General features: G+C 42.5%; 1 protein-coding gene across 2 annotated transcripts in view; it reads left to right on the forward strand.

Moving 5' to 3' along the window:
• Positions 1 to 3,456: 3,456 nt before the first annotated feature.
• BRINP3 (BMP/retinoic acid inducible neural specific 3) overlaps positions 3,457 to 22,980 on the forward strand; it is a gene marked incomplete at both ends in the record, with an annotated part of 482,128 nt that continues 462,604 nt past the window's right edge. The window contains one exon of one of the 2 annotated variants that reach the window (XM_081324366.1): positions 3,457 to 3,692. In XM_081324366.1, the coding sequence (XP_081180492.1) occupies positions 3,457 to 3,692 (236 nt within the window). The remainder of the gene's footprint in view (positions 3,693 to 22,980) is intronic. The other variant, XM_081324367.1, reaches the window with a different exon arrangement.

Here is a 22,980-nt window from a genome sequence, read left to right on the forward strand (position 1 = left end):
GCTAAGCAGGCAAAATAATTTACAGTTATTCACATTGTTTGTACAATTCCATAATCTTCCCACCATAGGATGAGAGCCTTTGGTCCCTATTGGTATATACTTCTAGAAACATGCTGGGTTTTTACAATTCTTTTTTTTTCTTCTAGGAAAAAAAATAGTGAGTAGTCATAGAATCAGCTTGACCCAAATGAATGCAATTTATATTAGGATGAGGGCATAGTAGAGAATAGAAGAAAAAGATGGGAAAAATGCATAAATTGAATGATTATTGCAAAATATCATAGGATTATTTTAAAGCTTTAAGTTACTTAAAATAACTCTATATTTTCTCCAATTTTGGCTCCACTGTGTATTATATTTTGAGAGTCTTGAGAAGTATTATTAGAGCCATGGTGGCACAGTGGTTAGGATGCAGTACTTCAGCCTACTTCTTCTGACTGCTGACTGCCAGTAGTTCAGCAGTTTGAGTCTCACAGGCTCAAGGTTGACTCAGCCGTCCATCCTTCCAAGGTCAGTAAAATGAGGACCCAGATAGTTGGGGGCAATATGCTGACTCTGTAAATCACTTAGAGAAGGTTGACTAGAGCAGGGCTTTTCAACCTTTTCACCCATTGTACCACTTTTAGGATATGGCAACATCCAAGTACCACCAGTCGCCTAGCAAGGTGTCAAAAACTTGATGACTAAAAAAAAAGGAAAAAAGTGATGAAGTACAGATAGTCCTCGACTTACAAGTTTGCTTAATGACTGTTCAAAGTTACAATGGCACTGAAAAAAATTCCCCCCAAGCCACAGCCGAGCAAGATATCTGTCCGCCTGCCTGGCAGCACTCTTCCTCCTGTCCGAGGTTTTCATTGTTGTGAGCATTTTTGTTGAGGATTGGCAGCAGGTGTGGGGTGGGTGGGGTGTTTGGTTTTTATTTCCCCCATCTGCTGGGTGGTTGCAGCAGGTTTTGGTCACTTCACATGACCCTGGGACACTGTGACCGTCATCAATATTAATCAGTTGCCAAGCATCTGAATGTAAATCACAAGACCCTGGAGACGCTGCAACATTCCAGCTGATCGGTGCTTCTTCTGGGCTCAGCAGAAGCGCCAGGATCAACGCCGAGCTCCAGCTGGAACCTGGCGCTGATCCTGGCGTTTCCACTGAGCCCTGACAGCTCCGAAGAAGCACTGCTCCTGGTGCTTCTGCTGAGCCCTGACAGCCCTGCAGCTCCAGCCATCTCTCGGTCAGGCTTGTGCAGTGCTGCCACCGGTTCAGCTCATTCCCCTCCCCCGCTACCATTTTTCTAGGATGGTCGTTTACCACCTGCCTGGTGCCAATGTACCACAGGTGGTACCTGTACCACTGGTTGAAAAGCCCTGGATTAGAGAGTAAATCACTTAGAGAGGGCTTATACACACAGCGGTGTATAAGTCTTAAGTGTTACTGCTATTTCTTAGGAAGAGAGTTGGTTATGTTTTATAATAACTGAATCTTGCTTTCTTTTGAATTTAGAATTGTGTAATTGAACATATGAGTGATTCTTTTTCCTTTTTTGGTTTGTTCATTATTGTTTATCTTTACACATAAACACACACATATCCAGATTGTTTTCTTGTGTTTTATATAGTGGGTTTATTGAAAAAGGGAAAAAGTTTGAAAAGAACAAGAAGGAAGGAAAAAAATAAAAACTCTTCACTGAGAAAGAATGACATGAAAATTATTGGTCAAGTTGAGGAAATAGGACCATTGTTATTTGACTAGAAGTCAGATGATGGATATAAAGATTTCTGAGAAAATGAAAAGAAGCTCATGTTTAGAGCACAATTCAAAGTCTATGCTATAGAAGTAGTAATAACTGTGACAAGAGATTTAAGAAGTGTAAGCTATTATGGTATTGCTTTGTGGTGATGAAGGTAATATTCACTTAATTTTCATTATATCTGTTTGTATTCTATGTAGGACAATTCTATAAATTATATAGCAGGATGCTCAGCTTTGCTATCTGGTCAGCAAACTTTCCAGCTGAACTTATACAAGATAATGGTAAATGATATATACCTATATGCCATATTTATATTTTGATATGAACAGTTGTACAGTTATGGGCAGGAGGAAGCAGTGTTTTATGTAAATCTTGTCTTCAAATTACTATATACAGTATGTGAGACACTACATAGTTGGGATTTGTATTCTTTTTACTTTGTGAATAGCCAAGCTAGTTTTCTCCAGAAGTTTGGATAATTCTTTATAGGTTATGAAGTCCAATGGTAACTGAAGGCCAAAACATCTCAGGAACATCAGCTTATCTATCCCTAATGTAGTTGTAAGCTCCGATAACACAGTTCTTGATTAGTGGCAGTGAAACTCCAATATTGAAGTTGAAACATTCTATTACATTATCCATTTATATTTACATTGAAATAACATTTTATAAGGATTTTTAAATGCTGTCCTTTGAAAATCCTTACAAGCAATTCATTATTGTCCCATATCTCAGCAAATGCTAAAAGGTAAAGCAATAGGCTGAAAAATAGGATCATTAGACCTTAGCTGGAAAAAAATTTGGGTGACAGCTAAATGGCAACAAAGAGAGAGAAACTTTGCTGCCACACAGTATTTTTCTAGGAGTCTTCAAGATTAGTAGAATAATATTCTAAGCAATAAGTACTAGGAATTTTCTAGATTACTGTAATGGGCAACCCAGATCTGCAGAATCACCTTTATTATTAGAAATTACTAGCCAATATCCAATGTAGTAAGAGTGAATTTCCATTCATTCAATGGGATTTTCACCTCTTCTAAAAAATGAACAAACATACTCTAGAAAATTCCCACTCCTTTCTGAGAAGCACCAATTTGGTGGGGTATAGGAAGTTAAAGGAAGGAAAGGGAATCTCTTCATTGATGAATGGTTTTCCCGGCCCTATCAACATGAGGCTGGGTGGGAGGAGGAGTGACACTGAAAATTTGATCTGAATATTGAACATATGCTTGGCTAGAATTGTTGAAAATCTGGTATCAGTACTGAATCTGGAGGAAATGTTTGGGTTCTGTAATCTCCACTATTTGAAATGGGACTTTATGCAGTACAAATGTCTGCCGAGGGCAAAAGTAAGGTAAAATCACTCTTTCCATCTGGCACTTCATTTCTGCCAGTCTCTGCTTGCATACAAATGCACACAATTCCACAGGTTCAAGACATTTACTTACACTGTTATCAGACACACTTTCTTACTCCTGCATAAGCATTCACTCACACTGATGCAGATGCAGTCACAGGGGCAAGACAGAAAAAAGCTACTACCCCTTACCACTGCCATCCTGTTTCTAACCATTTGACAGCTGTTTCTTTCAGAAGGGGGTGCTTGACAACTATGATCAAAGTGAGCTGATCTGTTTTCTTTTGTGTTTTGTGTAGGTGTGAAGGGACAGCTAAGAGAATGAAGACTCTAAGTCCCCAGTGGAAGCATGATATGGCGATGCAGTGCTGTTGCTGAATTGTTCTCTCTGATGGCTCTATGGGAGTGGATAGCCCTGAGTCTTCATTGCTGGGTTTTAGCAGTTGCTGCTGGTTCGGATCAGCATGCCACAAGTCCCTTCGACTGGCTTCTCTCTGATAAGGGACCTTTCCATCGCTCCCCGGAATACACAGATTTTGTGGACAGAAGCCGACAGGGATTTAGCACAAGATACAAGATTTACAGGTATGAAGCATTTGGGGTCACAATGGCAGTGTGAAGCTTTGGGGGAGCAATATCTAAATAGCACAACACCTTTGGAAGGAAAAAGGAGAAACATGAATATAAGAAGTCAGTGGGCAGGTCTGTGGTCATTCTAAAACTCTATGCCAAGGTTCTATTCAGAACTGGAGCCTCTTGAGAACTGGAGTGATGATGGATTAAAAGATTGAGTAAAGACATTGTTGAAGTTGATCACAGTGTTGACTGAGTTTCATGTATTGCTGAAAAAAGTTAATTTTAATTCCTAGTTTATATTTATATTTCTTATTTCTTGCATGCACTATGTCATGGTTCCAACAGATGAAACTCTTGAAAAGAACTTTGAGGCATTGTTTACCTTAAAGGATCTTTTATTCGAGTAGCATAATATCGGCACTGTATAATCGAAGCCAAAAACTGAATTCCCCTCCCCTGGGCACAATATCAAAGCACAATTCCCTCCTCCAATTAACAGTCATAAATCACATCCCCCAATTAGCTTGAAGTGCAGGCTTCTTCTCCAGCTCTTCAGCCCTCTAATTCTTTATCAGCTCTGGGCTAAATAACCTTGATTCTCTTGCTAAGTTTAGTGTTTTTATGTCTAGCTGGACTCTCATTCACATCCCCACCCCAGCATCATCTAACTCGAAAAGTGAAAGGGAAAAAGATGGCTACATTTCCATCTGTTGTCAATGCAGAAAATCCGATGTTAGCAGCATTGACATCAAGGTCCCCCTTACAAAAAGGACAAACCCTGTAATGTAAACAAAAGCACAGGTTAGGGATTGCCTCTCAGTTTATTAGGGTGTTTCTTATAGAACCTATTAATGAGTCTGTCAGCTTTCACATTGCTAGACTTCACCCAAGTGGCCTCAGACAACGAATATCCCTTCCAGTACTTCTAAGTACTGCAATTTCCGTTTAAAAATTCTAGAATGAATACATTTTACTTCATCGTGAGTTTGTCCTGCCACCACTAGGGGTCTGGGTGCCTTCTTAGGGGGAGGTCTTAAAGTGGAACCCCAATAAGGTTTCAACAGGCTGCAATGGAAAACAGGGTGAATTTTCCCTAAGCTTAGGGAGTTTTAATTCCACAGGTTAATGACCTTTACAATGGGGAAAGGTCCCAATTTCAGTCCTAACTTCTTACTAGGTAATTTGAGCCGTAAATATTTAGTTGACAGATAAACCTTTTCCCCAACTTGAAATGTTATTTGAGGAGCTCTTTTTTTAATCTGTCTGCTTTTTGTATGTTTTGGAAACCTTCTTAAAAGCAGTTTTCATGGTTTTCCAAACTTCTTCTCACCCCATCACCCATTGATCAAGTGTCTGGGAAGAGGAGGGCACCTGGGGGTATTCAGGTATCAGGCTGAACTCTTTTCCTGTAGCCACTTTAAATGGTGTGAAGCTGAAGGTGCTGTGAACAGAGTTATTGTAAGCCACTTCTGTGAAAGGGAGGAGCTCAGTCCAGTTCATTTGTTGGTAACTAACATAGCATCTGAGATATTGCTCCACCATTGAGTTCGCAGATTCAGTCACCCCATTAGTAGACAGGTGAAAAGCAGATGATAGTGTCAACCTTGAGATGAGCCAATTAGTTTAAGAAAATGTCGCCAGAACTTAGCTGTGAACTGCACCACCCTGTCCAAAATTATTTGATTAAGTGTGCCATGCAGCTGGTAGATATATTTCAAGAACATTTTGGTCAGTCGTTGAGTGGACGAAAGCCCTTTGCAGGTGATGAAGTGAGCCTGCTTTGAGAACAGATCTATCACAGTCCAGATGACTGTATTTCCTCTACTTTCAGGTAGATCTACAAACGTGCAAATCGGATAGAAAGGGGGTGGCTTCTTGTTTTATATTGCATTATGGGTAAAGATCACTTGTTAAATACTAGTGTTTTACACATGACCTGTTAAAGCATAGGTTTGGAGGGATGGAAAAGAATGAGGAAATTTTATGCATAACGATACATACTCTCAAAATGTGAACACTATTAATGCCATTTCTCCAGGCTGGAAGGATGAGACTTTGCACATTGAAAATGTTGGTATATATTAGAACTTGTTTCTGAAATGTTTATATTGAAAAGAGGAAAGTAGGAAAACTGCACCAATGGAATAAAATAGAAAATACAGTTAACAAAGTGTTTAAATTACTGTATTAATAAAAACCAGTATTGTTATTCTTTAGAATTTTTTTTAAAAAAACAGATTGATTATGGAATAAACTGATTGATTTATATTTCTTTGCTTATTTGTGGTCTTGAAGTCATTTGAACAGATGGTCATTCATTTGCTGTGGATTGTTTTGTTGGATGATTCCAGCATTTTGTTCATAAGAACTGGGAGAAAACTCGGTGTGCCTGTGCTATCTATGTTCACATGCAAATCTTAGCTGCTCCTTAAATACAGACTTCTTGATTGTTTTTTTATGTTCTAAAGATTTATATTCTTTTGCTTTTTTTAAATGCACCAGAGGGCACTGTGTTGCAGGTCAATTCTGTTTTATATTCTTTTGTGATAGGCAGAAACATTAAGTAATCTATATAGCACATTGAACATGGTTCTAAAATATGCATTCGGGACATATAGGGAAGAAGAGCAATCAATATATTGTATTTTATTGTATTTTTATTTTTTATTTATTTTTATTTATTGTATTTTAAAATCAAGTTGTCAATGATGTAAGGGAGGAGACAGAACCATCAGAACAAAAAAATACAGATTAATTGAGCATATTGGTTTTTGTTTTATAATGGCCAACAAAAGGCAACAAAATATATTATATGAGTACTGATTTCATTACTTCTGCTTTCAGTACATTAGGGGTATTGTATAGTGATATGGGTAGACAAGTATCAGAATATCCTTCATGTACAACGTGCCTTTTCAAGGCCTAACTTCACTACAACCTCTTGTTGTAATGGAATCAGCAGAAATTGACCTTTTAAATTAAATGAAATGTTTGCCACAAAGAATGGCCTCCATAAATCTAAAATTGATTAACTGCTTCTGATTATTGTAAATTTTGTCAAAGCACCATTCATATGATTAAATATAAGCAAACAGCAAAATCATCATGTCCATCACATTTGATGTGTCTATCAAAAATGACCAAGAATTTCATTAAGTTTGCATTTTGATAATAGCTTATCATGTAGGTCAGGGGTCAGCAACCTGAAACAGCAAAAGAGCCACTTGGAACTGGTTCCGCCGCACACACAAAAAAGTGGGAGCCGCAAAATGTGTGCGCGCATGCGTGCACGCACATGCATGCGCAAAACAAGGCAAAACGTGCACCAGCCCTGCCCATGTCCACATCTAGTATGGACGGCTCTGCTGTCTGGGCTTTTCCTCCCTCAGAAAAAACAGCTCTCCCCCCGCCCTGCGCTCTCTCTCTCTGGGACTTTTTTCTTTCCGCCTTTTCTGAAGCTTCGGGATCAGCTCCTGCCCTGGATCGCTTGCAATGCGCCGATCCTCAGCAGCCCCGACGCCCGCACTGCATCTTCAGCCGCGCACACCTGTCGCCGCCCGGTGCCTCCAGCTTACCGGGGGGGGGACTTGCAGGCCGAGACGACCGTGGAGGGCCGCACAAAGATGAGGAAGGAAATGGCCTTTCAGAGGATTCCACCTGGGCCCCTCTCGGTGGCAACGGGCCCTTCCCCGGCCGAAGGAAGCCTCGCGAGTGTCTCCCGAGCCGGGAGGCACCTGCGCAGCAGCAGCAGCGGGTCTCCCTGGTGACGGGTGCTGGGTCGTGGCACCGCCTTCAGCCCGGGCGCCACCGGAGCCACCTGAGTGCCCTGCCCCTCCCCCTGGGGCCTCCAAACCTCCGCCGCCCCATTTGGAGAGCTGCTGCCTTCATCTGTGTTTGATGAAGGCAGCAGCTCTCCAAACGGGGCAGTGGAGGTTTGGAGAGCTGCTGTCTTTGTCCGCGCTGCTCTCTAAACCGCCGCCGCCCCGTTTGGAGAGCTGCTGCCTTCGTCCGTGTTTCTTTCGCGGCCGAAAGAAACACGGCCGAAGGCAGCAGCTCTCCAAACCTCCGCCACCCCGTTTAGAGAGCTGCTGCCTTCGTCCATGTTTGACGAAGGCAGCAGCTCTCCAAACGGGGCGGCGGAGGTTTGGAGAGCTGCTGCCTTCGTCCGCGTTTCTTTTGGCCCGAAAAGAAACACAGACGAAGGCAGCAGCTCTCCAAACCTCAGCTCTCCAAACCTCCGCCGCAGCTCTCCAAACCTCCACTGCAGCCCTCCAAACCTCAGCTCTGCAAACCTCTGCCACCCCAGCGGCGGAGGTTTGGAGAGCTGCTGCCTTTGTCCGTGTTTCTTTCGGGGCTGAAAGAAATGCGGACAAAGGCAGCAGCTCTCCAAACCTCAGCTCTCCAAACCTCCGCCGCAGCTCTCCAAACCTCCGCCACCCCATTCTCTCAATGGGACTTTTTTACTCCCACTTTTTTTTCAGAACTGCACATGGCGGAGGAGGACTGGGACCCGCAGGAGATGGCTTAAAGAGCCGCATGCGGCTCCGGAGCCGCAGGTTGCTGACCCGTGATGTAGGTCCTTCCCAAGTTTTATATACTTATAAAAGAAAAAAATATATAATTGTTGCTTTCTAAGAAAAAAACCCACAAATTTGTATCTGAAACAAAATGACATGTATGTATTAGGAAAAATTAGGAACATTTAATTGTTTAAAAAGTAATCAAATGATAATGATATAAAATGTAACACAGGAAATATGAAAGATTGAGAGAAATTGGAACTGAAATTTGTCCAGAGTAGGAAGATTGTTTTGAGAGAGACAAACAACAAGAGAATAGAGTTTCTTCAGGGATATCATCATTAAAACTTATGATAATCTGCAGTCCTCCAAAGTTACATAATTTCAAAACAACTCAATACTCAAATAAATTATAACTCCCTTGTCCCTGCTACATATTTATAATAAGCAGGAGTGGTAAATTGTGGATGAACTATACAAATCAACAATTCTCTTACCATTGACTATTCTTGGTTAATTTCCTGGAAATGTGGGTTCATTACAATTTGTTGAGCCTTAGTTTCTCCACTGCTGAAACAAATATATCTTTCCAGAGCCATCTTTTTTGAAACAATATACCGTATATACTTGAGTATAAGCCGACTCGAGTATAAGCCGAGACCCCCAATTTCACCCCCAAAAACTGGGAAAAGTTGTTGACTCGAGTATAAGCCGATCCGCCGTTCTGCATGCCTCGGAGGCTGGATCCGCGCTCTGCAAGCCTCTGGGATCCTGGGAGGCCTAATGCAAGCACCAGCCCGCCTGCCTCAGGTCTCCCCCACCCCCAGATACTGGGCTTCAGCACAGCTGGCTGTCTTGCCAAAGAGAAACATCTGGGAAGGAAAACCCTGTCTTACCTCTTTCCCAATTCTGCCTCTGCCCTTCCTCCTACCAAGGTGTTCTGGGACTAGTTCCCTAGCCTTTTGGAGCTTTTGGTGTTCGCCCATCAGCTGTCTACGGGGAGGCAACAAAGCTGCCTCTCTAGGCTTTGAGAAAAGGCCCCTTGCACAAAAGGCAGCTTCAGGACGAGCTTCCAAAAACCCTTTCCTTCCTTAACGCCCTCCCCACCTTCCCCCAGAAAGCCATATTTCTTTTTTTTTTATTGAAAATTTTTATTGAAGTTACAATATTATCCCCTCCCCAACCCACCCCAGAACCCCTCCCCCTCCCCCATATTTCTTCAATAACAAAAACATAAAAAGCTGGTTGGGATGTACTCGCTGATTTCCCCCCCCCTTTTTTTTAGATGCTAAAACTAAACTCTCCCTCTGCCTTCCAACCAATATCCCTTTTTAAAATCTTACCTTGGCTCCAGATGGAAGAGTAGAGGAACTAAGCTAGTAAGGAGAGAATTTTTTTCTGCAACTTTTTACTCCTGAAGTAGTAGTAGTAGTAATAGTAGTAGTAGGAATAATAATAATAAATCCCTAAAAGTTGTGCCAGAAAATGGAGGACGCTGGGTCTTTGCAAGTTTTAGCTGTCTGTCAGACTGCCTGAAAAGGGCGGCCTTCAGGCAGCCAGGCGGACAGCTAAAGCTTGCAAAGACCCAGCGTCCTCCATTTTCTGGCATAACCTTCGGAGATTACTTTAAAAAAAAACAACAAAAAAAACCTTCAGAGGAAAAACAGCTGCAGAAACATTTTGTCTCCTTGCTGGCTTGGTTCATCTACTCTTCAGCCAGGAGGGAGTCCAAGGCCTAGAGAAGGAGAGCTTTGCAGCATCCCTATGGACAGCTGATGGGCAGACAGCTGAAAGAAGCAGGCAGGCAGGGCGCGGAGGAACGGAGACCTGCAGGTCTCGGACGGCGGTGGCTTGGGAGAGGTGCGCGCGATCCCGGAAGCACCAAAGCCTCGGCCGCGCACAAGTCCTCGGTAAGTTTTTTTGTTGACTGGAGTATAAGCCGAAGTGGAATTTTTCAGCCCAAAAAGTGGGCTGAAAAATTCGGCTTATACTCAAGTATATACGGTACTTTGAACCAATATTGTATATGCCAATTTATTTCTAAAGTCTTCCTAATCTTATACCCTAGCCTAGCCACTTATGTTTAAATAAGGCCAAGCACACAAAAACACAAATGGGAGGATTTGTTTTCTTTACTAAATATCTCTCTCTCTCTCTCTCTCTCTCTCTCTCTCTGTCTCTCTCTCTGTCTCTCTCTCTCTCTCTCTCTCTCTCTCTCTCTCTGTCTCTCTCTCTGTCTCTCTCTCTCTGTCTCTCTGTCTCTCTCTCTCTCTCTCTCTCTCTCTCTCTCTCTCTCTCACACACACACACACACACACACACACACACACACACACACAGACACACACTATGGAGATAAGTTTCCCTTACAAAGTTCAATTTGGATTACAAGTTTTTCAAATGAGGATGAGGCAAATAGTCAGGCAGATGTCAAGGGGCAGAACTTATAGCAGGTTTGTCAGCCTGCCCAGGTTCAAAATCAGGGTTGTGAGGTACATGAATTAAGGCATATGGTGTAGGAGTTAATGGGTAGCTGTCAACAGAGAGCCTGTGCTTGCTCCATTTTAATATAAGCAGCCCCAGTGTAGCTCATTTAGTGGTGCAAAAATTCTCCATGAACAGTCTTGCAGAATGCCTTTACTCTGTTCACTTTGTAGCAGATGAGTTCCTGCAATAGTTCCATGCCCTCATCTTCAGAGAGCAATAGCAGGTGTGTCTATGGGTTGCTGTTTTGCTTCACCTCCTCTGTCTGTATTATAGGGATATTATATTATAGGAATATTATATATTGTATTAGGGATATTATATATCCCTAATAATTTTAAAAAATATGAATCCCAGGCATATTTGTGCTAATGGTATAAAATCCTCGAACTCTGGGATAAATATAAAACAGTTATTTATTGTTTTTATTATTTTTAACAATAAACAGCTGTTTTATACAGGTGAAATTCGAAAAATTAGAATATCGTGTAAAAGTTCATTTATTTCAGTAATGCAACTTAAAAGGGGAAACTAATATATGAGATAGACTCATTACATGCAAAGCAAGATAGTTCAAGCCGTGATTTGTCATAATTGTGATGATTATGGCATAAAGCTCATGAAAACCCCAAATCCACAATCTCAGTAAATTAGAATATTGGGAAAAGGTGCAATATTCTAGGCTCAAAGTGTCCCACTCTAATCAACTAATTAAGCCATAAAACCTGCAAAGCGTTCCTGAGCCTTTAAATGGTCTCTCAGTCTGGTTCAGTAGGAATCACAATCATGGGGAAGACTGCTGACCTGACAGTTGTGCAGAAAACCATCATTGACACCCTCCATAAGGAGGGAAAGCCTCAAAAGGTAATTGCAAAAGAAGTTGGATGTTCCCAAAGTGCTGTATCAAAGCACATTAATAGAAAGTTATGTGGAAGGGAAAAGTGTGGAAGAAAAAGGTGCACAAGCAGCAGGGATGACTGCAGCCTGGAGAGGATTGTCAGGAAAAGGCCATTCAAAAGTGTTGGGGACTTTCACAAGGAGTGGACTGAGGCTGGAGTCAGTGCATCAAGAGCCATCACACACAGACAGATCCTGGACATGGGCTTCAAATGTCGTATTCCTCTTGTCAAGCCGCTCCTGAACAACAATGTCAGAAGCATCTTACCTGGGCTAAAGAAAAACAGACCTGGTCTGTTGCTCAGTGGTCCAAAGTCTTCTTTTCTGATGAGAGCAACTTTTGCATCTCATTTGGAAACCAAGGACCCAGAGTCTGGAGGAAGAATGGAGAGGCACACACTGCAAGATGCTTGAAGTCCAGTGTGAAGTTTCCACAGTCTGGGTTGATTTGGGGAGCCATGTCATCTGCTGGTCTTGGTCCACTGTGCTTTATTAAGTCCAGGGTCAACTCAGCCATCTACCAGGAGATTTTGGAGCACTTCATGCTTCCTTCCACAGACGAGCTTTATGGGGATGCTGACTTCATTTTCCAGCAGGACTTGGCACCTGCCCACACTGCCAAAAGCACCAAAACCTGGTTCAATGACCGTGGGATTACTGTGCTTGATTGGCCAGCAAACTCGCCTGACCTGAACCCCATAGAGAATCTATGGGGCATTGGCAAGAGAAAGATGAGAGACATGAGACCGAACAATGCAGAAGAGCTGAAGGCTGCTATCGAAGCATCCTGGTCTTCCATAACACCTCAGCAGTGCCACAGGCTGATAGCTTCCATGCCATGCCGCATTGAGGCAGTAATTGCTACAAAAGGGGCCCAAACTAAGTACTGAGTACATATGCATGCTTATACGTTTCAGAGGTCCGATATTGTTCTATGTACACTCCTTGTTTTATTGATTGCATGTAATATTCTAATTTACTGAGATTGTGGATTTGGGGTTTTCATGAGCTGTAAGCCATAATCATCACAATTATGACAAATCACGGCTTGAACTATCTTGCTTTGCATGTAATGAGTCTATCTCATATATTAGTTTCCCCTTTTAAGTTGCATTACTGAAATAAATGAACTTTTGCACGATATTCTAATTTTTCAAGTTTCACCTGTATTTATCCCAGAGCTTGAGGATTTTATACAATTTGTGTGTGTGTGTGTCTGTGTGTGTGTAAGTTTTTTCCCAGTCAGACTGGTTTGATCGATGCACCTTAGGTTTCTGAACTTGCTATATAGATTTTCACGGGTACAGGTATGTAGGTCTTGGCGTATTCTAGTTTTTTTCCGTGTAAGATTGAGAGTGTCTTGGCGACGTTTCGATGAGGTCCCACTCGTCATCTTCAGGCTGGTGTCTTCGGCTTCATGCTTGTGCAAGCAAAGCATGATCGGAGCTGCTGTCTCTCTATAAATATTGGTGGGGGTATGTGTGGTGCTGGCTTTGTTGCTGTAAGCAGGTTGGTTGGCTGTGTTGTTACATCCTGATTGGATGATGGAGTTATTGTTTGCAGCTTAGTCGGCTGTTTTGTGTGGCTGAGGTGTTGGCTGTGTGCCCATTAGTCTTTTGTGTTGTAACGACTTGGGTAATGGGCTGTGTGATGACATCCTGAGCTCTAGTGTAGTGATATCCTGAGTTCTGTGCTGCAACATCCTGGGTGTTTGGTTGTGTTGTGACATCCCGAGCTTTAGTATTGTAACCTCCTGAGTTCTGTGATGTAATGTCCTGAGCAGAACGCTGTGGTGTAACATCCCGGGCTCTGGTTCGGCTCTGAGTTTGCGGTCTGGCTTTGTGTTCATGGCGTGTGTCAGTTTGCTTTGTGTGGGGGTCGGGCAGGGGTGCAGCAGCTGGAGATGCCACCTTGGTTTGGCTTCTGGATGGTGGTTGCATTCATCTATGGGGTGGGTTTGGGTTTCAGTCTGATGAGGATGATTGGTGGTGGCGTCCTGTGTTGTTGTGTGTCCGGTGTCAGTTTTTGTTGCTGGGAGTCATTTGTTGACTAGGGCTAGTTTCCAGATGTCTGGTAGGTGGGAGGTATCATCACATTTATTCATGTTGTGGGGGTGTTTCTCTATTTTGATGGCTTCCATAATTATTCTCTTATTGTAGTGTTCAGTTTTAGAGATTAATTTCATTTCTTCAAAGTCAATTTCATGTCCTGTTGCATTAAGGTGCTGGAAAAGGGAGGGAGATGGTATGATGGACTATAGTGAAGGAGCAGTTTCCCAGGAAGGAAGGAGTGCATTCCAAGGTGGGGGAAGTTGAGACAAGAGGCAACACAACCTGGAGCTGGATTGAAGACAGAGAGTTAGAATAGCCACTCTCTAGAACAGTTGCTCCCACCCTTTTGGGCACCAGGGACTGGTTCCATGGAGAAAGGTTTTTCTGCGGATTGAAGGGGGCGTGGTTTTGTTGCCTGCTTCTCACAGATGGGGCTTTGCTTGTTTGCACGGCCCGGTTGCTGGCATGCCGCAGCCCAGTACTAGTCCATGGACCAGGGGTTGGGGACCCTGCTGTAGAATATCCTTGGCTATATACTTTAGAGTGAGAGTAGTATTGATTTAGTTTGGCAAGATTCTGTCTTTTGGGTATGAACAAATAAAGAACTGAACTTTGGCAGGTTTGTTCTTTGTCACTCTTGAGCTGAGTCTGAAAGTATAATATAAGCTTTACAGATGGTTTGATTTGGATAAACTGAAGTTTTCTAAGACAGACTGACATAAAATGTATTATAGTTATTCAAGTAGACCTATTTGACATATGTGCTATCAGAGTTATATTAAACACCTAAACAAATGCTTGTAGCTATTTCACCAATCTCAACTAACCAAATGCATTCCTGATCACAACTAGTAATATAATCCACAAAAGGTTTTGAAGTTGCAATGCAGAGAAGAGAAAGATATTCAGTGAAGTATGGTAAAATCATTTGTGATATTTTTGTCTTCCAAGTGTCATAAAAATGTTTAATACTTTTATTAGACTCAATGTAAATGTTCCACAGTCAGAAGGGTTTTTTTTGTTTTTTTTAAAATAGATTAGCTGTTCAGAATATATAGAAAAACTAAACAAAACCAAAAGAAATATTAAATAAACACAGCAAAAAATGTGCACAGTGTTTCAGCATATTGTAGGTTAGAATGGTTTAAAAAAGAATAATTTGCATTAGCTTCAAAATGATTTGCAAGACTATTATGCAAATTAAATTAGGCTATATTTAGAATAAATTCTAGGTTGCATTAAGGTTAGCCTGAAAATATTGACATTTTAATTGATCCCAATAAAACTGACTGCATTCTAATTCTTTTTGCATTGTTTCCCAGTGAACTATGATACTTCTCAGAAAGCTTTACAATGTTTGATAAAATTAAGGCTGAATCTTTCTTAATAACAACAAACCTGTGACGCTATATAATGCATAATAAATAACACTGCATACTAAGGATTTTAAAGATGTATTTTTAGTATAAAAACCTGAGGAGACCCTTGGTTCATCAACAAATACTTGATGCTCATGTAGAGTGACAGTTTTATTGTGAGGATAAAACAAGCATCAATCCACTGGGTGTATTTGTCTAAGATTTTTGTGTAATTCTAATTCTACTGTAACTGGGTTTATGATTCTTTTAATTGGAAAAGGTCCTATATATTTTGGTCCAAGTTTTTTACAGGGTTGTAAGGATTTTAGGTATTTTCTAGACAAATATACCATTTCATCTATAATGAATGGCGTGGGTTCAATTCTTTTTTTATCTGCTTGTGCTTTATATGCTTGCCATTTCATCTAGGGCTTTTCTAACTATTGGCCAGGTGTTTTGTAATTGTTCTAGCCATTCTTTCAGTGATGGGATTACTGGTTCATTTGGGGTTAGTTCTGGCATGGGTTGAAACTTTGACAGGTAGCTATTTGAAAAGGAGTGTAACCTGTGCTGGAGTGGACTGCATTATTATAGGCAACTTCTGCGAAAGGGAGTAGGTCCATCCAATTCATTTGCTGGAAATTAATAAAGCATCTTAAATATTGCTCAAAGTACTGAGTTAGATTTTTCAGTTTGACCATTTCCCTGAGGATAATGACTAGATGTCAGTCCCTGAGTGGTCCCTAAAAGAGATAAAAATTCCTTCCAAAATGCCAACATAAATTGCACTCCCCTATCACATATGATGTGTTGTGGTGCCCCATGCAATCTGTAAATATGCTGCATGAAAAGTTTTGCTACGGCTTTAGTGGTGGGAATCTTTTGGCAAGGGATGAAGTGCAGCTGTTTGGAAAACAAGTCCGTGACCATCCAGATTACAGTATTCCCATTGCTTTCTGGTAATTCCACTATAAAATCCATGGCTATTTCCCTCCAGGGGGCTGAGGGATTTGCCACTGGTTGTAACAGTCTGGGTGATTTCCCTTGCAACCTCTTTCCAGTAGCACAAGTCGGGCAGCTGGCCACGTAAATTTCTATGTCCTTTTTCATGGATGGCCACAAAAATTGCCTTTTAATTAAGTGTAAAGTTTTTACAAATCCAAAATGCCCTGCTGATTTTATATCATGGCACAACTACATGAAATTGATCCTCTGGATGGCTGGTATATATAACTACTCCCCCATCCAAGGTAGTCCGTCCTTCATTGTGCACAGTGTCTATTTTTCTGCAACCATTCATCCATTTCCAAAGTTTTTCGGAATTCAATTCTGGTTTGGCTATCCAGGTGCAGTTTTAATCTAGCTTGGGCTCTGGTAGTTACTGGCACTGCCAGTTGTGATTCCGCCATAAGTGGTTTAGAATCGGTGGCTCATGTGCTGTTATATTGGGGCATGAGAGATAGTGCATCTGCCAGGAAGTTCTTTCCCCTGGCAAATGCTTGAGCGTAAAACGGAATTGGTGAAAATTGGGACCAGTGGGCTTGCTTGGGGTTGAGTTTCCTGGGTGTTTTCAATGCTTCCAGATTTTTGTGGTCTGTCCACACCTGAAAAGGGATTTTATTCCCTTCAAGAAACTGATGCCACATAAGTAATGACCAACGTATCCCGTATGCCTCTTTCTCCCACACGAGCCAGCGCTGTTCCATTTTGGTGAATTTCTTGGATGTATATGTGCAGGGTTGCAATACCCCTTCATTGTTTTCTTATAATAGTACAGCCCCCACTGCCACATCGCTTGCATCTGCCTGTATTACAAAGGCCTTATCCATGTCTGGGTGTTTCAGAATAGGTTCTGCAGAAAAGAGTCTCTTTAATCTCTCAAATGCCGCTTGGCATTCCATTGTCCATTTTAGTGGCTGGCTAGGCTTTACTGAGGATACTGCGGTCATTTTTAATAAGTTCTTGAGGGGCATTGCTAACTGGGCAAATGAGGGGATGACTTGCCGGTAAACGTTTGTGAAGCCCAGGAAACTTTGCAGTTCCTGTCTTGTGCGAGGTGGTGCCCATTCTAATACTACTCTAACCTTCTCTGGGTCCATTTCAATGTCCTGTGGGGATATGCGATAACCCAGGTAGTCTATTCTTTCCTGGTGGAATTTGCATTGCAATAATTTGGCATATAGGTGAGCAGCTCGCAGTTTCTTTAAAACTGCTCTGATTAGGTTGACATTTCCTCTTTTGTTTTGGTGAAGATAAGGATGTTGTCTAGATAAACCAGGATGCCCTTAAATAGTTGCTCCATTAGTACCTCATTGATTAATTGCATAAATACTGCAGGGCCATCTTGTAATCCAATTGGCAAAACTTTGAATTGGTAGCACCCCATTGGGCAATTAAATGTGGTTTTCCATTCATCCCCTTCCTTAATTCTAACATGGTAATACGCTTCCCTTAGATCTAGTTTAATAAAAAAAATCCTTTCAAGAGGTGTGATAACATGTCCTTCATGATGGGTAAGGGGTATAGGTTGCTTTCACTCATTGTGTTCAATAGGTGATAGTCAATGCACAAGCGTAAAGAGCCATCCTTCTTCTCTCTTAAGAGCACTGGAGCAGCCATTTTAGGCTTCACTGGCTCAATGAAGCCACGTTCTAGGTTTTTCTTTATGAATCTTTCCATTTCCTCCTTCTCCTTTGGACTCATGGAGTATAATCTGGGCTTCGGGAGTTTTGCCCTGGGCTTGAATTCTATGGAACAGTCCATGGGTCAGTGGGGGGGAAGCTCATCTGCCCTCTCCTCACTGAAAACGTCAGCAAGATCTCTGTATTCCTTTTGTATTTCAGGTAGCCCCTTTTCTTCTTCCATGGATACTTTTTCCATTCTTAATTTTGGTTGATCCCCTTGGGATTTTAAGTCTGTAGGGTCCCCCTTCAGGAAGTTGATTTTTGCTGTCCTCCAATTTACCAAGTGGTTCCATTTCTTTAACCATTTCATCCCTAGGATCATCGGGTATTCCATGCCTGGGGTCATTACGAACATTATATCTTCCTCATGGTTCCCCAGGGATAGGTGAACTGGTAAAGTGGCTAGGGTAGGTGGCACCCCCCCTGCTATTGACCCATCTAACTGTCCAAATGAGATTGGTTGTTCTAGCCTCCTCAACGGATTGCCCAAATTTCCCACTAGCATCAGGCTAATGAGGCAGCGGGTGTAGCCAGAGTCTATTAAGGCTTTCACCTTGACAGCTTTGTGCATGGAGGGAATATAGCAACTGTCTTGAGGATGGGTGGGATATATCCACTTACCAGGGGTTTGTCCTCTGAGCTGTGGTCTGAGGTGTCCACCGGACCTGCGGTGTACACTGGAGTTCCTTCCCCGCATTGAGCAGAGGTTGGGAATTCCACAGCCTCTATCACTCTCATGGCAGATTCTTTTGGCTTCGCTGGGGACTTCCCGGATTTGCTGGCAGGTGATCTGCCTGGGTTGTGCTGGGGGGCTTATGAGTGGCATTCTACGGCCCGATTCCCCTCTCTCCCACATTTGAAACAGCCCGTTGGCTTCTTGGCCATAGCTGGTGGCTTCGGTGGCTCGCACATCGGCTTAGGTGGTGAGTGGTTCCATTGTTTTCCTCAGTGGTGCCTCTTCAGTAGGTCAATCTCTGCTTCTTCTGCCAGGACATACCATTCGTTGACTTGTTGTGGGTCCCCCCAGGGCAGGCAGGCATCATATAGGTCATAATTTAGGCCAAATTTGAAATGGCTAAGGAGGATGTCTTCCGGCCAGTTCAGCTTGCTGGCAATGACCCGGAATTCTTGTGTATATTCGGTTACCGGGAATCTGCCTTGCCTCATTGTTTTGATTCTTTCGTGGGCTTTGCATTCAGCCAGGGGGTCCTCAAATCGCCTCCTCAGAGAGGACATGAAATGGTTGAAGTCGTTGAGCTCTGGGGCATCGCAGTCATGCAAATTCACCACCCAGTCTGTGGCCGGTCCGTCCAGAGCAGATTGCACAATCTGGATATGGGCTTTGTCACTGGGGATGTGCCGGCCGTATTTTTCCATGTAGTTGAGGACTTGGGTTAGGAAGAACCCCAAGCATGTTGACTCCCCCTTGAATTTTGCATCCAGTGGCGGAAGTCTTTGAATGGATCGGTGCTGTCATTGTCGGTGGTATTGTCTTCCATCTAGATCACCATCTGCAGTTCGGCGGGGAGTGGGGGCTGCTGAAATGGTTGCTACTGGATCAGTGAATGTCCCTGGGACTGCAGGTTCCAATTCCCCCTCAGCGTCTCTCCAACTGCAGCTCTGGGTGTTGGTGCAGTTGTGGGGCTCAGAACCTTCCTCCCCTAGGGAGCTGAGGGTTCTTTTCATCAGGTCAATAGCTTTCTCTAGGATGCAGTTTGAGTGTTGTGCCCAACTTCCTTCCTCTTCACTTACGTGCAGGGATTTTTCCATCTCCTGTTTCCATTCTGGTTGGTTGGGCCCCTGTCTCAGGGTCACCTTTCTTGATTTCTTTTCCCACTCGCTTTTCTTTCCAACACCCATTTACCACCGAGGTTTTTGGTTACGCATCACCCCCACCTCTTCTCCTGAGGAGTATGACATTTAAGATCCCGACAGCTGGCAGGTTTTCATTTGGGTAACTGGCTCCTTCTCCAGGAGAGTTTCCCTGCCTCGTCGTCTGACATTGTATTTTTTGCAAAGTCCCCCAGGAAGATTCTCCCTTCCATGTTGACTATTATTGTAGATCCTGTCTAATGTAAAGACCCACTTCAATCTACATCTTAAGAAAACAGAACTCTTGGAAGCGGTTTCTTCCAACAGGAATTTTTATTAAGAGAAATTGACTGAAGGCATGCTAGACAGTATCTGGAGGATCCCCCACCACCACCATTCATTGTGTTAAAGTTTTCCCAAGCAGCCCCCCACCCACAGTTCTTCCAGGTGATTCAAAACAGCAGATTTCTAGGTGTTACTTCAGGAAAAATAACATCAGTCCGGCTCCATCGGCACGATCATTCAATCCTCTTATTGCTCAGATTCTAAGTGTTGCATCTTTCCCCTCCCCTTTTCCCTCACTGTCAGTAAAGAGAAGAGCTTCAGAGAGGCATAGGATGAAAAGCAGATGGCTACATTGTTATGGTTAGCAACCCTGAAGTGAATCAACAAAAGGTTACTTTATATTGTATAGAGGAACTGAAAGTAGTAAAAACCCCATGCATACCCCCTCCCCTTTTTTAGTGTGACAGAATCCAGGAGATAGTAAAGATTGGTTTTTAAATCAGAGAAGATAGATAGAAATGAAATATAACTGGATTCTGACAGTAGAGGAACCGCCCAACTAAAAAATTAAACTGTAATTGTGACACAGTATTTTTACAAGGAACAATCCATTTTAAACCACAGTAACAAGACTGTCACTCTGAAAAATGTTCAGACTATAATAGTGACTAAAATGAAGCCTCAGGACCACAAAGCAAAGGCAGAGTGCTTAGACATTGGAAAGGAGGAATGCGCAATGACAAGGTAAAGCCTCCAGGATGTGAACAGAATGATAAAGCCATCCATCCAAACATTCATATACACAGTAGACCATGCAGATCTTTAAAGAGGTAACAGTAAATAGTTTCATTTTTTTTAAGTTGGAGTCAGATATTTTCTGTCTTAATTCATCAAATCTTCTTTCTAGGCTCTTTGTTAGTCAAGCTGGAAATTGATGTGCTGTCTTTTTTGCCCATCTCATTTGTCTCTATTTTAATAGTCTGGTTTCTCTTCAGATCATAGGAATCATAGCAGAGGAAATAATACAAACATTAATTTAATGAATCCCTTGAAACAACCTCACTCAAAGTCCTCAGGGCTAAAGTCCTTTAAAAACAAGATTACAAATTATACTATACGACTAGTGAGAAGGAAGAGAGTATACAACTCCCTTTGGCATATCCTGGCTGAAATCATACTAATCTCAAATATTAAAACTAGAAATCCAAATACTTTCCTAGGGACAGGGCAACCAAAATACTACAGAATATTATGATTTTTGTTGAAAAGAAACAGGTCTGATTGTCTGTCTGTCTGTCTGTCTGTCTGTCTGTCTGTCTGTCTGTCTGTCTGTCTGTCTGTCTATCTATCTATCTATCTATCTATCTATCTATCTATCTATCTATCTATCTATCTATCTATCTATCTATCTATCTACTGTATCTATCTATCTATCTATCTCTAGCCCCCTCCCCCTATCATAATTTATATAGCTACACATCATGAGAAGTGACTATGGTATACAGTAGTCATTAAAAACAGTACATATGTAAAAATAAACACTTAAAAATATAAAAGTGGAACTGATAAGAATTACAGATCCCAAGCAGAGAGAGAGAGAGTATATCCAGCTCAATAGCAGAACCGTCTAAACAAGTTTTCAGTTCCCTGGGACCTCCAGGCCTGATGGCATAATCAGGTTTTGAGAGACTTCCAGAGCATTAAAAGGAATGGAGCTAACTTCATTTCAAATAAGGAGAATATTCCTTAAGGTGGGTACCACAGCAGAGAAGGCTCACTGACTCTGAGCGGCTAAATATAGGTCTCTAGTTGATGGTATCCACATATGTCCACTCTGCCAAATCTAATGGGCTGGGCTGATATAACTGGGGAGAGGTTAGCACTCAGATCCAATGACATGAAAGGCTTTAAAGGTTAAAACCAGCACCTTGAATTGGACCTGGGAGCAATCTGACAGCCAATGCAGCTCATGGAGCAGAAATGTAATATGAGCTGTCCTAGGAGCACACATAACTGCCTGCCCTGTTGCACTTTATACCAGCTGAAACATCTGAATATTCTTCAAGGCAGCCCTATGTAGAGTACATTACAAAAGTCCAGTCTGGAGGTGATTAGGGCATTAGTTATTTTGAATAGAACTTCCCAATCCAGAAATGTGTGCAACAGATGCACAATCCAAAGCTGTGCAAAAGCCTGCTAGCCACAGCATCTTGAGCATGAGTTGTGTGTCTAGGAGAAGTTGCACATTGGATCTGTCTGGGACAATGCAATCCCATTCAGCATCGTCCTAGACCCAGTATACCCCCAAATCCAGAGCCACTCAGTCTTGCCAAGGTTGATTTGAAGCCTGTGGATTCCCATCCAGAATCTCAAAGCCTCCAGACACTGTGTGAGATGTTAACAGTATCTCCTAATTTGCCAGAGGCTGAGATATATACTTGCAATGTCGCATGGTTGAACGGAGAGACGGACACTTGAGCTGGGTAGTATTTCTTTATTCAGTCAGAAATGAAGCTGGAGCAAAGGGGTTACCTGGCGTCTCTTATACCTGCCCAGGTGAATGGTGACCAATAGATTTAAACCTGGGCTTCCCGCCAGTGCATGTGGCCAATGGATTTAAACCCTGGCTTCCCGCCAGAGCTGACCATGCCCTGGGGCTGTCAACGACTCGCTCTATTCAGGCTTTCCCACCAAAGCGGTTATAGCCTGGAGCTGTCCAGCCCCCTGCTGTGCTGACATTTCTGTGTATGCTTTAAAGGCATACACTACACCCCTTCCCCCATAGTGAGGAATTACCCCCTGTCATTCTGTCTCTATAACTATATACACTTATTTACACTATACACAAAATTTACATACACACGAGTTTACATTTGTTGTTCGTTGGTTGCTTCTCCACCCCCCTAAGAACGCACATAGTCCGCGAGGTAGCTTGGAGCCTTGTGCTGCCTGCTTGATCTTCTTGGGACTGGTTCTCCTGGTGGTGTGGTGCTGTGACTAGACTCTCTTCCTTGTCGTGATTGTTGTTGTGGGTTGTGGTGTGTGTGTTTGTGTGTGTTGCGGTGCCTGGGTTTTGTGTTCTGCTGGGTTCTATTGTTTGCCTGGCTTTGCTGTCAGTCTCCTGTCTGGGGTGGGGTTGCCACTGTGCCCCTCTGGTGGCCCTCCTGGGTGTTTGTGTTTGTGTTGGCTCTTCCTCCTCAGTCCCC

Source organism: Vipera berus (assembly GCF_964194415.1).
Source record: "Vipera berus genome assembly, chromosome: 3".
Lineage (NCBI taxonomy): Eukaryota > Metazoa > Chordata > Lepidosauria > Squamata > Viperidae > Vipera > Vipera berus.